We start from the raw sequence: 14,949 nt of genomic DNA, 5'->3' as shown, positions 1-14,949 counted from the left end.
GGGACTTGACTCAGTCTTGTCCCTCTTTGACTTGGGACTTGACTCAGTCTTGTCCCTCTTTGACTTGGGACTTGACTCGGTCTTGTCCCTCTTTGACTTGGGACTTGACTCGGTCTTGTCCCTCTTTGACTTGGGACTTGACTCGGTCTTGTCCCTCTTTGACTTGGGACTTGACTCGGTCTTGTCCCTCTTTGACTTGGGGCTTGACTCGGTCTCACAGCCAATCACAGGTTTCCTTCTTGTTCCTGGCCTCACTGTCATCACATTTGTGCTGGAAATGTACAGGAAAGTAAAAGAACTCTAATATAATAATTAGTTCTCAGAAATACATTTTTATTCTGACGTTTTTAGTTGTGACGATTGTAAAATTTCAATGTTGAAGAATATATTTGAAGTTTGATCTCTTCTGGACGAACGCTCAGCCTCAAACTTCTCATGTCGCAGCAGCAGAAGATGCAAAACGAGGGCACTTTATATCTCTTTCCTTTTTTAATCATTTTATACAGAAAATTGATTTTAATATTTTTAAAGATTTCTATATTTTGATAATGTTTTAATGTTCCAAAATACGAAATAGGAATTCAGTAACTAAGATTTAATGCTGGCTTTTAATATATTTTAATAAATAAGCCAGTTTGTTTTTGATGAATAAATAAATACATTGTTTTAAATAATTGTATAATTAGGTCTGTATTAGTGAAACCTAAATAAAGCAGATATATCTTAACGGCCTTTTGGTCCAGATGACAATAATAATAATCTTTTTCTACTATTTCATGACACAAATGTCTTAGATTTAAATGGACAAGTCACTAACCTAAATGTATCGTTATTAACTCTTAACTAAAAGCCTATGAATGATTCAACTTTACAATTCAACTAAAACCTCAGATGAGGCCAAACGATCATGACCTGGGCCAACCTGCAAAGACTGGAGTCCTGGCCCTGGGGCTTGACTCGACATAAAGAGGAGAAGAGTGAAGAAAGACATGAGACGAAGGGCTGGGCTGCTCTACACTCCATACCGAGTTCAATACTGCACTTTTAATCAGAAATGTTCTGTTTCAAGCTTTTTGACAATCCACCGACATTTTCAGCACTAAGTTATAATAGTTTCTTTATTCAACATTGTGGTCTTAATATAGTTTTGATAAAGCTAAAAACTGTTTAAAACGGTCACATTTTGTCCTGTTAGTATGATTTAATACTTTTAACAAGCCCATTCTGAAGTACATTTTGATATAGTTACTCTCATGCTTTTATTTTTGTTTGTTTTTGTTTATTATTGTTTGTCTATTTGTCTCCAGTTTGACCGTTTGTGTAAAATGTCTAATTGTACTTCCTGGTTGGACACAGGTAGAGGTGATTCCACAGCTGTTACCATAGCAACCAGACTGTAAACAAGAGCCACAATCCACATAAATGACACAACAGTTCTGATCTGACACACAATAAGACCATAAACACCTTTATTTATGTCTCTGTGTCGCACACTGATGACATCACAGAGGGATTCAGCTCTACTCCCTGCCATTTTATACTCTTGTTTTTCATAATGTCGTCACAAACTGCAACTTAACGGAAGTAAAACTGTGATACATGTTTACCGCAGGTTCTACACCACCAAACTAAGTCAGAATGAGAAAAACTCGACAACCTTCAGACGGACTTTAACGAGACGAAACGCACACAAACCACACAACGAGCCCAACCCAAAATGTTAAATCATCTGAACCAGACAACACTTCTCCCATAAAGTTTCTGTATTCAAGTCATTTTATTCCAAGTAGACTTTTTTTCTCGCAGTTGTGAAAACCATTGTGGCGTTAAACCCTCAAAAAAGAGAGTCCAGAGTGTATTTAGGTCCCAGAGCTCACTCTCCTCCTTCATCTCTTTAACTCTCTCAGCGTTTCCACAGCATGAAGTCAGGACCAGTCGCATGCTTTTGTTTTTGCAGTTCGGACCGAGCCGTGTGCTAATAAATGTACCTCATCTTTATTTATGTTGTGTCTTTGTTCTGTATTTTTCCTTTTTTTTGTCGTTTTTATTTTTGCTTTTGTGTCTTCTCTGTTCCAGATAGATACAAACAAAAGCATAACTCAAAAAGGGCTGAAGAAGGTATCTGAATCTGTCCGCCATCTGTTTTTCGAGGTTGCTCCCGCTGAATGGACTTTCCCTTTAACTTTCCCTGGTGTGAGAGTGGCTAATGCTAAATGCTAATCCCCTAGCCTAGCGACATGTGCTACTCCGTGCTTCAGTGCTAACCAAGACAATCCCTTGTACTCAATCGAATATCGCAAAATGCTGGGTCTACATGAGTTAAACAATAAAGCGAAAGAGTTGCGCTGCGTAACTTTTCGGTGGCGGGTTCGTCTCCATGGCGATCAGGGCTGTAGTCGACGCAAGAAATGTTTGGTCAAATAAAAACAAGCTTCGGGCATCAATGTTCACATCTCGTTCCATTAATTATCCGTCAGTTTTGTTCAAATAAATCAAAATATTAAAGATCTCACGGCCGAGAGCGAGTGTCACGTGACCTGTTCGACACGGGCGGCCATCTTGGTTCTGGTCGCTAACGTAAACCAACGTAAACGGCATAAACTGCTCAGATATCAGAACAGTCCTAATGTTTACGGTCGGCTGTGGTTCTGACAATTACACAACGACAAATCACATCGTACAAACGCTGCATTAAAAAACGCAAATGTGGCTTTGTTGTTGCGAGTTATGTTGAAAATGCTAATAATTGGCGATTAGCGCAGGTCAAAGATAATGGGACTCCGAGAAATCTTCTAAAATAGTGACTGACGGCTTCTAGAAAGAGTATAGTTATGCAATACAGTGTTTGTGTGGATGAAATTCAGAAATGTTTGAATATTTTATGACATTCTGATCCAATAATGCGTTGTTCATATGCCAAAAAATGTATATCACGATTTTCTTGGGACTGTTGTCTCCTCAAACATTGACGTATCTATGGAGACCAACAGCTGGTGGCTCTTGAAAGTTACGCAGTGCACTTTTAAGTCGTTTTAACTCATGTAGCCGTCCTTGTTTTGTGGTAAAGCATTGCATGTGACTAACGCTCTCGCTAAAGCCGCTCGAAACGGGGCATGACGCGATTGTAACCAGCTTTAGCTTTAGCTTTAGCATGTTTCTGCGGCTTCTCCAGCTCTGGCCTTGTCGACATCGTACACGTTCACTGTCGTAGCAAACGGTCGTACAATCCTCCCTGTCGACATCGTACACGTTCACTGTCGAAACGGTCGTACAATCCTCCCTTTCGACATCGTACACGTTCACTGTCGAAACGGTCGTACAATCCTCCCTGTCGACATCGTACACGTTCACTGTCGTAGCAAACGGTCGAACAATCCTCCCTGTCGACATCGTACACGTTCACTGTCGTAGCAAACGGTCGTACAATCCTCCCCGTCGACATCGTACACGTTCACTGTCGAAACGGTCATACAATCCTCCCTGTCGACATCATACACGTTCACTGTCGTAGCAAACGGTCGTACAATCCTCCCCGTCGACATCGTACACGTTCACTGTCGAAACGGTCGTACAATCCTCCCCGTCGACATCGTACACGTTCTTTGTCGTAGCAAACGGTCGTACAATCCTCCCTGTCGACATCGTACACGTTCACTGTCGAGGCAAACGGTCGTACAATCCTCCCTGTCGACATCGTACACGTTCACTGTCGTAGCAAACGGTCGTACAATCCTCCCTGTCGACATCGTACACGTTCACTGTTGTAGCAAACGGTCGTACCATCTTCCCCGTCGACATCGTACACGTTCTTTGTCGTAGCAAACGGTCGTACCATCTTCCCCGTCGACATCGTACACGTTCACTGTCGTAGCAAACAGTCAAACAATCCTCCCCGTCGACATCGTACACGTTCACTGTCGAAACGGTCGTACAATCCTCCCTGTCGACATCGTACACGTTCACTGTCGTAGCAAACGGTCGTACAATCCTCCCCGTCGACATCGTACACGTTCACTGTCGAAACGGTCGTACAATCCTCCCTGTCGACATCGTACACGTTCACTGTCGTAGCAAACGGTCGTACAATCCTCCCCGTCGACATCGTACACGTTCACTGTCGTAGCAAACGGTCGTACAATCCTCCCCGTCGACATCGTTCACGTTCACTGTCGTAGCAAACGGTCGTACAATCCTCCCCGTCGACATCGTTCACGTTCACTGTCGAAACGGTCGTACAATCCTCCCCGTCGACATCGTACACGTTCTTTGTCGTAGCAAACGGTCGTACCATCTTCCCCGTCGACATCGTACACGTTCACTGTCGTAGCAAACAGTCAAACAATCCTCCCCGTCGACATCGTACACGTTCACTGTCGAAACGGTCGTACAATCCTCCCTGTCGACATCGTACACGTTCACTGTCGTAGCAAACGGTCGTACAATCCTCCCCGTCGACATCGTACACGTTCACTGTCGAAACGGTCGTACAATCCTCCCTGTCGACATCGTACACGTTCACTGTCGTAGCAAACGGTCATACAATCCTCCCCGTCGACATCGTTCACGTTCACTGTCGTAGCAAACGGTCGTACAATCCTCCCCGTCGACATCGTTCACGTTCACTGTCGAAACGGTCGTACAATCCTCCCCGTCGACATCGTACACGTTCTTTGTCGTAGCAAACGGTCGTACCATCTTCCCCGTCGACATCGTACACGTTCACTGTCGTAGCAAACAGTCAAACAATCCTCCCCGTCGACATCGTACACGTTCACTGTCGAAACGGTCGTACAATCCTCCCTGTCGACATCGTACACGTTCACTGTCGTAGCAAACGGTCGTACAATCCTCCCCGTCGACATCGTACACGTTCACTGTCGAAACGGTCGTACAATCCTCCCTGTCGACATCGTACACGTTCACTGTCGTAGCAAACGGTCATACAATCCTCCCCGTCGACATCGTTCACGTTCACTGTCGTAGCAAACGGTCGTACAATCCTCCCCGTCGACATCGTTCACGTTCACTGTCGAAACGGTCGTACAATCCTCCCCGTCGACATCGTACACGTTCTTTGTCGTAGCAAACGGTCGTACAATCCTCCCTGTTGACATCGTACACGTTCACTGTCGAGGCAAACGGTCGTACAATCCTCCCTGTCGACATTGTACACGTTCACTGTTGTAGCAAACGGTCGTACCATCTTCCCCGTCGACATCGTACACGTTCACTGTCGCAGCAAACGGTCGTACAATCCTCCCTGTCGACATCGTACACGTTCACTGTCGCAGCAAACGGTCGTACAATCCTCCCTGTCGACATCGTACACGTTCACTGTCGAAACGGTCGTACAATCCTCCCCGTCGACATCGTACACGTTCACTGTCGTAGCAAACGGTCGTACAATCCTCCCGGGTTTGTTTTGGGGACAGTTTTTTTAACGGCTTCAGCTCAAAACGCCAAAAACAAGCCAAATCTGCATCGATACAGTGCCGTTTGCACTAGTCATGCGTTCACTTACTTTACTTATTCGTGTAGTAAGAGTAACATTACTTCAAAATAACATCTCTCAACTAAAAGTACAAAGTAGTGGCCCGAGAATGTACTAAAGTATTTGCGGAAACCATCAGAGCAACTTTAAGAGAAACTGTCTGGACATAACGTCTGATTTATCATTTGAAGTTGATCATTTTAATGGAAAACTGTAAACAACACAACAAATTCTGGTATTTTCAATTGATTAGAAAAACAAATTGATATCTGAAACACAATCAAACAAATAATCCCTCCAATTATAATTATAACTCCTGTTTTATGTATGCTACTACTACTACTACAACCACTACTACCACTACTACCACTAATGACAATAATAATGTAATGTTACTGTGGATTTGTAAAGATAAAATGCTCGTTACGTCAGGTCAAGTAGTGCAAACACAAACACAATGTGCTGTGACTTAAAAGCTTTTGTGTTCCGTGTGACGTTTAGTCTGTGGGAAGCGCTACAAGAACCGCCCGGGCCTGAGCTACCACTACACCCACACCCACCTGGCCGAGGAAGAGGGCGAAGAGGAGAAGGAGCCGGAGATGGCACCGTCCCCGCCGCTGCCGCCGGACACGCACAAACGTGAGCGAAACTGTACGGCCCGGAACGGCGTCAAAACGTTGAAACGCCTCGGGTTTGAGTCCGACCGGCGTCCGATGGAAACAAAACGGAGAATTCCAGCTTAGAAGTTTGAAAATTGCCGTTTATTCATGTTCATTTTAGACCTGGGTGTTGGTTCGCCGTTTCTCGTTATCGATATTGAGACGATATTTTAACAATGAGCGAGGAATGTGCTCGTACGTGTGCGCAAACGTCTCGGTTTGAGGTTCAAGCGTCGCACAAAACGTGGTCAAGTTAACCACAGAAATATCGCTTTATACTCTTACTTTAGGCGTTTCTGTTTCTTTTTGAGGTCATTTTCATAGTAAAAATGGTAAATGATACGCTCAACACTCCATATCGAAAAAAACTAGATGGAAGAAATCGTGGACGAAATCTGGACTTGAATAACGAGCTGTTTTCATGTGACGTCTGTTGTACAAAGTTATATTGCTGAATAAATCAAGGTCGTGTTTGTCACGATACCAACGATTCTACAGTAAAAATACCAGTTTTGATGCAACAATGATCATTTAAAAGACTAATCTTCATATTATATCATATTATTACGTGATGATTTGGTCTTGTACTTCTGATATTGATGAAAATCGCTCTAAAACTGTTCATTAAAGGTCATTAAAGGTTATTAAAGGTCCAATTTGTCCTTTTTATTCAATGGTTTTAGTATCGACACGTTTGTTCAAATGAGTATCGATACCTTTGAGGACACTAAAACCCTGCGCACCTTTATCTCCACCCGACCCGTGTTCATCTCCACCCGACCCGTGTTCGACTCCACCCGACCCGTGCTCGTCTCCACCCGACCCGCGCTCCTCTCCACCCGACCCGCGTTCGTCTCCACCCGACCCGCGTTCGTCTCCACCCGACCCGCGTCCGTCTCCACCCGACCCGTGTTCGTCTCCACCCGACCCGTGCTCGTCTCGACCCGACCCGCGCTCCTCTCCACCCGACCCGCGTTCGTCTCCACCCGACCCGCGTTCGTCTCCACCCGACCCGCGTCCGTCTCCACCTGACCCGTGTTCGTCTCCACCCGACCCGTGTTCGTCTCCACCCGACCCGCGTCCGTCTCCACCTGACCCGCGTCCGTCTCCACCCGACCCGTGTTCGTCTCCACCCGACCCGTGTTCGTCTCCACCTGACCTGTGTTTATCTCCACCTGACCCGCGTTCGTCTCCACCTAACTCTTGTTTATCTCCACCGGACCCATGTTTGTCTCCACCCAACCCGTGTTCGTCTCCACCCGACCCGTGCTCGTCTCCACCTGACCCGCGTTCGTCTCCACCCGACCCGCGTTCGTCGCCACCCGACCCGCGTTCGTCTCCACCCGACCCGCGTCCGTCTCCACCTGACCCGCGTCCGTCTCCACCTGACCCGTGTTCGTCTCCACCCGACCCGTGTTCGTCTCCACCCGACCCGTGTTCGTCTCCACCTGACCCGTGTTCGTCTCCACCCGACCCGTGCTCGTCTCCACCTGACCCGCGTTCGTCGCCACCCGACCCGCGTTCGTCTCCACCCGACCCGTGTTCGTCTCCACCTGACCCGTGTTCGTCTCCACCCGACCCGTGCTCGTCTCCACCTGACCCGCGTTCGTCTCCACCCGACCCGTGCTCGTCTCCACCTGACCCGCGTTCGTCTCCACCCGACCCGCGTTTGTCGCCACCCGACCCGCGTTCGTCTCCACCCGACCCGTGTTCGTCTCCACCTGACCCTAGTTTGTCTCCACCCAACCCGCGTTTGTCTCCACCCGACCCGCGTTCGTCTCCACCCGACCCGCGTTCGTCTCCACCTGACCCGTGTTCATCTCCACCCGACCCGCGTTCATCATCCACCTGACCCGTGTTCGTCTCCACCCGACCCGTGCTCGTCTCCACCCGACCCGCGTTCGTCTCCACCCGACCCGCGTTCGTCTCCACCCGACCCGCGTTCGTCTCAACCCGCGTTTGTCTCCACCCGACCCGCGTTTGTCTCCACCCGACCCGCGTTCATCTCCACCCAACCCGTGCTCGTCTCCACCTGACCCGCGTTCGTCTCCCCCCAACCCGCGTTCGTCGCCACCTGACCCGTGTTCATCTCCACCCGACCCGCGTTCGTCTCCACCTGACCCGTGTTCGTCTCCACCCGACCCGCGTTCGTCTCCACCCGACCCGCGTTCGTCTCCACCCGCGTTTGTCTCCACCCGACCCGCGTTTGTCTCCACCCGACCCGCGTTCGTCTCCACCTGACCCGTGTTCGTCTCCACCTGACCCTTGTTCGTCTCCACCCAACCCGCGTTCGTCTCCACCTGCGTTTGTCTCCACCCGACCCGCGTTCGTCTCCACCCGACCCGTGTTCGTCTCCACCTGACCCGTGTTCGTCTCCACCCAACCCGCGTTCATCTCCACCCGACCCGCGTTCGTCTCCACCCGACCCGCGTTCGTCTCCACCCGACCCGCGTTCGTCTCCACCCGACCCGCGTTCGTCTCCACCCGGCCCGCGTTTGTCTCCACCCGCATTTGTCTCCACCCGACCCGCGTTTGTCTCCACCCGACCCGCGTTCGTCTCCACCCGACCCGTGTTCGTCTCCACCTGACCCTTGTTCGTCTCCACCCAACCCGCGTTCGTCTCCACCCGCGTTTGTCTCCACCCGACCCGCGTTTGTCTCCACCCGACCCGCGTTCGTCTCCACCCGACCCGTGTACGCTGTTGAACTTGTGTTTCCGCTGCAGCTCAAAAAGCGCCGGACGGCTCCATCATCCCCAACGACTACTGCGACTTCTGCCTCGGCGACCAGGACTCGAACAGGAAGACGGGCCAAGCCGAGGAGCTGGTGTCCTGCTCCGACTGCGGACGCTCCGGTCAGTGCACGACACACAACAAAGACACACACCACACACACACACAACACACACACAAGACACACAAGACACACACGACACACACACACCACACACAAGACACACAAGACACACATGACACACACGACACACACACACAAGACACACAAGACACACATGACACACACGACACACACACACCACACACAAGACACACAAGACACACATGACACACATGACACACACGACACACACACACAAGACACACAAGACACACACGACACATACAACACACACACACAAGACACACAAGACACACACCACACACATGACACACACACACACAACACATACAACACACACCACACACAGCCTCACACACACACACCCTCACACACACACACACACACACACAACACATACGACACACACACACACAATACACATGACACACACACACACAAAACACACTGGACACACACCACACACACATACGACACACACGGAGGCTCGAGATGGGGCGGTGCTGCTTTGTCGCGATTAAAAAGAGCGTTTTTCCGTTAATTTGCTGAATAAAAAGAACTTTTCACTAAATTGCGTTGAAAGACACATGCGAACTTGACCTTTTCTCTCTTTTTAACCCTGTTCTAACATTGTTCCTCATCAAAAACACACCTGGAGTAGCAGTTAGCTTCATTCTCGCTAGCTTGACGAGTCCCCTCCGAGCCTCAAAAACACTCTTTTCTCCATCTGCGACGTGGTTCTGAGAATCCTTTTTCGTTAAGCTCATAAATCACTGCCAGACAATGTTTTTGTTAAACTGTGTGTAATTCCCGCTGCAGCTGGTAGATGGCGCCAAACTCCACTAGTCCCAGGGGAAACAGAAGCGGTCCAACTGTAACTTTGTTTATTTTTTGTTCTAAAACATGTAATGCCAGACTAAAGGCCCTCCAGAGCATGTTTAAAGGCCAAAAACAACACAAATAATGCAGAATATTTGTCCTTTAATATACTCGTCGCTGCTGCCGTATTTTCTGGACCTCTGTGCGCTCCACTAACGGCTGCGTTCCGCCCCCTACAGGCCACCCGTCGTGCCTGCAGTTCACGGAGAACATGATGCAGGCCGTGAGGACGTACCAGTGGCAGTGCATCGAGTGCAAGTCCTGCTCCCTCTGCGGCACCTCCGAGAACGACGTGAGGCTCGCCGACACTCGGGAAACATGGCCGACACTCGGGAAACATGGCCGACGCTCGGGAAACATGGCCGACGCTCGGGAAACATGGCCGACGCTCGGGAAACATGGCCGACGCTCGGGAAACATGGCCGACGCTCGGGAAACATCGCCCACATTTAGTCGACTTGTGACGGCAGAACTGAGTTTGCAGTGAGGTTCTGTGATTGGCTGCGTCACAACATCAAATTAAATCTAAAAAAATGACATATATATTATTGATAAAGCTCAAATACAGAACTTTCTTGTGATTTTACTTATTTATTACTTTTTTTAGAGCAATATTGTGATTTTAAATGTCCCAGAACAAAAAACATGATCCATAAATGATTCTTACACTGCTGCAGATAAAAGCATAATGTGTATTCTTTTAACACATTTTAAACAGATCTAAAGATTAAAAGTTTTAAATATTTGCTTTAAATCAACATAAATAATTCAATGGAAAATTACGACTTTATGTATTTAAATGGGCTTTGTTTATCTGAGTGTGACTGAGCTACAGTGTGCCCTCGTGTCGTACCCTGTGCCCTCGTGTCGTACCCTCTGCCGTGTAAATGAAGTGTGTCGTACCCTCTGCCGTGTAAATGAAGCGTGTCGTACCCTCTGCCGTGTAAATGAAGCGTGTCGTACCCTCTGCCGTGTAAATGAAGCGTGTCGTACCCTCTGCCGTGTAAATGAAGCGTGTCGTACCCTGTGCCCTCGTGTCGTACCCTCTGCCGTGTAAATGAAGCGTGTCGTACCCTTTGCCGTGTAAATGAAGCGTGTCGTACCCTCTGCCGTGTAAATGAAGCGTGTCGTACCCTCTGCCTTGTAAATGAAGCGTGTCGTACCCTCTGCCGTGTAAATGAAGCGTGTCGTACCCTCTGCCGTGTAAATGAAGCGTGTCGTACCCTGTGCCCTCGTGTCGTACCCTCTGCCGTGTAAATGAAGCATGTCGTACCCTCTGCCGTGTAAATGAAGCGTGTCGTACCCTCTGCCGTGTAAATGAAGCGTGTCGTACCCTCTGCCGTGTAAATGAAGCGTGTCGTACCCTCTGCCGTGTAAATGAAGCGTGTCGTACCCTTTGCCGTGTAAATGAAGCGTGTCGTACCCTCTGCCGTGTAAATGAAGCGTGTCGTACCCTGTGCCCTCGTGTCGTACCCTCTGCCGTGTAAATGAAGCGTGTCGTACCCTCTGCCGTGTAAATGAAGCGTTTCGTACCCTCTGCCGTGTAAATGAAGCGTGTCGTACCCTCTGCCGTGTAAATGAAGCGTGTCGTACCCTCTGCCGTGTAAATGAAGTGTGCCTGCGTGTCGTTGCCTCATGCCCACGTGTCGTACCCTCGTGCCCGCCTGTCGTACCCTCTGCCGTGTAAATGAAGCGTGTCGTACCCTGTGCCCTCGTGTCGTACCCTCTGCCGTGTAAATGAAGCGTGTCGTACCCTTTGCCGTGTAAATGAAGCGTGTCGTACCCTCTGCCGTGTAAATGAAGCGTGTCGTACCCTCTGCCTTGTAAATGAAGCGTGTCGTACCCTCTGCCGTGTAAATGAAGCGTGTCGTACCCTCTGCCGTGTAAATGAAGCGTGTCGTACCCTGTGCCCTCGTGTCGTACCCTCTGCCGTGTAAATGAAGCGTGTCGTACCCTCTGCCGTGTAAATGAAGCGTTTCGTACCCTCTGCCGTGTAAATGAAGCGTGTCGTACCCTCTGCCGTGTAAATGAAGCGTGTCGTACCCTTTGCCGTGTAAATGAAGCGTGTCGTACCCTCTGCCGTGTAAATGAAGCGTGTCGTACCCTGTGCCCTCGTGTCGTACCCTCTGCCGTGTAAATGAAGCGTGTCGTACCCTCTGCCGTGTAAATGAAGCGTTTCGTACCCTCTGCCGTGTAAATGAAGCGTGTCGTACCCTCTGCCGTGTAAATGAAGCGTGTCGTACCCTCTGCCGTGTAAATGAAGTGTGCCTGCGTGTCGTTGCCTCATGCCCACGTGTCGTACCCTCGTGCCCGCCTGTCGTACCCTCTGCCGTGTAAGTGTGTCCACGTGTCGTACCCTCATGCCCGTGTGTCGTACCCTCGTGCCCACCTGTCGTGCCCGCCTGTCGTGCCCGCCTGTCGTACCCTCGTGCCCTCGTGTCGTGCCCTCGTGTTGTACCCTCATGCCCGCCTGTCGTACCCTCGTGCCCGCCTGTCGTGCCCGCGTGTCGTACCCTCGTGCCCGCCTGTCGTACCCTCGTGCCCGCCTTTCGTGCCCGTGTGTCGTACCCTCGTGCCCGCCTGTCGTGCCCGCGTGTCGTACCCTCGTGCCCGCCTGTCGTACCCTCGTGCCCGCCTGTCGTACCCTCGTGCCCGCCTTTCGTGCCCGTGTGTCGTATCCTCGTGCCCGCCTGTCGTATCCTCGTGCCCGCCTGTCGTACCCTCGTGCCCGCCTGTTGTGCCCGTGTGTCGTATCCTCGTGCCCGCCTGTCGTACCCTCGTGCCCGCCTGTTGTGCCCGTGTGTCGTATCCTCGTGCCCGCCTGTCGTATCCTCGTGCCCGCCTGTCGTACCCTCGTGCCCGCCTGTCGTGCCCGTGTGTCGTATCCTCGTGCCCGCCTGTCGTATCCTCGTGCCCGCCTGTCGTACCCTCGTGCCCGCCTGTCGTACCCTCTGCCGTGTAAATGAAGCTCGTCTTGTCTCCATCAGGACCAGCTGCTGTTCTGTGACGACTGTGACCGAGGTTACCACATGTACTGCCTGAAGCCGCCTATGACGCAGCCTCCTGAAGGTGAGCGCCCGACACGCCTTCACATTCACACCTGCACGCCCCGCCCACGGCCTTAAACGGGTCAAAATGAGACCGCTGTGCGCCGTTTGTGTCTGACGCTGCCTTCATGAGTTGAAAAATCCACACGAAGTCGGGGAACGAACCGGTGAACTCTGGTCAGAAGCTGGGCCATGACAGTTTTTTACAATGTTCTAATTGTGACTTTATTTGTACATATAAATGATAGTATTACACCAATCGAGCCGGTATTTGTTGAGAAAAGGTTGAAAAATCTGTAGAAAATGACAGGAAGTGACATCACACCAGGGACACTCATACAGGAAGTGACATTACACCAGGGACACTCATACGCGAAGTGACATCACACCAGGGACACTCATACAGGAAGTGACATCACACCAGGGACACTCATACAGGAAGTGACATCACACCAGGGCCACTCATACAGGAAGTGACATCACACCAGGGACACTCATACAGGAAGTGACATCACACCAGGGACACTCATACAGGAAGTGACATCACACCAGGGACACTCGTACAGGAGGTGACATCACACCAGGGACACTCGTACAGGAGGTGACATCACACCAGGGACACTCGTACAGGAGGTGACATCACACCAGGGACACTCGTACAGGAGGTGACATCACACCAGGGACACTCATACAGGAGGTGACATCACACCAGGGACACTCCATTCCAGTCAAAGTTTATGCCGAATTTACACAAAAACAACTTTTTTTACTCCAAACATTAATTCAACAAAACAAAGTCGCTCTCACATATTTATATTTGTCAAATAAACAAAACTGTGACATTAGATACATTTTTTGCCCAGTGTTTGCTGGGTAATTTCCTACTGTGATGTCATCAATTACAAACAGGAAATGAAATTATAAACCTAAAACATTTGTCTGGTGGGATTGTTTGTCAGATCGTAACCATTGTACGATTTAAATGGACTTTGGCTCTTGTTTACTATCCAGTTGCTAAGTAACAATTGTAGAATATGTCATATTTGCTGGACACGTCAAACCAGGAAGTGACATAAAAAAACGTGACAGAAATGACCAAATTGTAGAAAAACAGGCAAGATATTTGGTCAAATCTAATCACGTTTTCTTTGTTTAACTGAAAAGTGTCGTCTTACGCGTCACATAGACTTTAAACACACTTTATAATCAGACGCAGACTGGACACGGCGGTCTCATTTTGACCCAACGAGCTGCTTTTACGAGACGTCTGTCCTGGTGGGAAACAAATGTCACTTTATCTCACGAAAATCGGTCGGAATCTGCTGTTTGATTGTGAAAATGCCGACGTTTGACCTGTTTTCTGCTCACTATTGCCGCGCTCGCTCGTTGCTAACCCGCCGCCGCCGCCGCTGAACGAGTTTGTCTTTTTGTCTTTGGCAGGGAGCTGGAGCTGCCACTTGTGTCTGGACCTGTTAAAAGACAAGGCCTCTGCGTTTGGAGAAGCGTAACGTCGTCCGTCGCGCCCGGAACAACCTCCCAGACAAACATTTGTACATTTCTACTGTAAAGTGTATGTAACAGTTCGACGTGGCATTAATGACAAAGCAAAACCGCAGTACCACCAGTGTCCACACGAGTTAAACCGACCCGAGCTCAGAATCGCCCGCGTTTGGCTGGATTTATGGTGTATTTATTTATTTATTGGGCGTAAATCATTTCACCTTTTGTTAAAAATGAATGGCTTTTTTTAAAAAGTAACTAAAATACAGAGTCGAGTGTAAAAAGCAGTGGTAATTCTGATGAAACGACAGCGACGTTATTCAATCTAAATGTCAAAAAAGAAGGAACGATTTCTGATTTTCAACAAAAATACTCTTAATTCAAAAATACTCTCCATCCGGAAGTCTTCGATCACAACGTTTCAACCTTTATTTGGTTAGAAATGTGTTTTACAAAGTCTCAATGTCTCAAAATAATCACTAGTCGAAGCTTTAATAACAGAAAACTGAAATGAGCGC

General features: G+C 49.1%; 1 protein-coding gene across 2 annotated transcripts in view; it reads left to right on the top strand.

Annotated features, from left to right (window-relative positions):
* Positions 1-14,618, top strand: part of dpf3 (double PHD fingers 3) — a 67,438-nt gene extending 52,820 nt beyond the window's left edge. Inside the window, exons 7-12 of one of the 2 annotated variants that reach the window (XM_072440835.1) lie at positions 2,077-2,118; positions 5,993-6,130; positions 8,875-9,003; positions 10,064-10,176; positions 12,872-12,953; positions 14,372-14,618. In XM_072440835.1, coding sequence (XP_072296936.1) covers positions 2,077-2,118; positions 5,993-6,130; positions 8,875-9,003; positions 10,064-10,176; positions 12,872-12,953; positions 14,372-14,439 — 572 coding nt within the window. In that variant the 3' untranslated portion in view covers positions 14,440-14,618. The remainder of the gene's footprint in view (positions 1-2,076; positions 2,119-5,992; positions 6,131-8,874; positions 9,004-10,063; positions 10,177-12,871; positions 12,954-14,371) is intronic. The other variant, XM_072440920.1, reaches the window with a different exon arrangement.
* Positions 14,619-14,949: the final 331 nt, after the last annotated feature.

The sequence above is a fragment of the Eucyclogobius newberryi genome, unplaced genomic scaffold (assembly GCF_026437365.1).
Source record: "Eucyclogobius newberryi isolate DKJ021-1_F unplaced genomic scaffold, fEucNew1.0.hap1 SCAF_1, whole genome shotgun sequence".
Classification (NCBI taxonomy): domain Eukaryota; kingdom Metazoa; phylum Chordata; class Actinopteri; order Gobiiformes; family Gobiidae; genus Eucyclogobius; species Eucyclogobius newberryi.
Note: the sequence above shows the minus strand (reverse complement) of the source record. Positions and strands in the feature narration are given on the sequence as shown.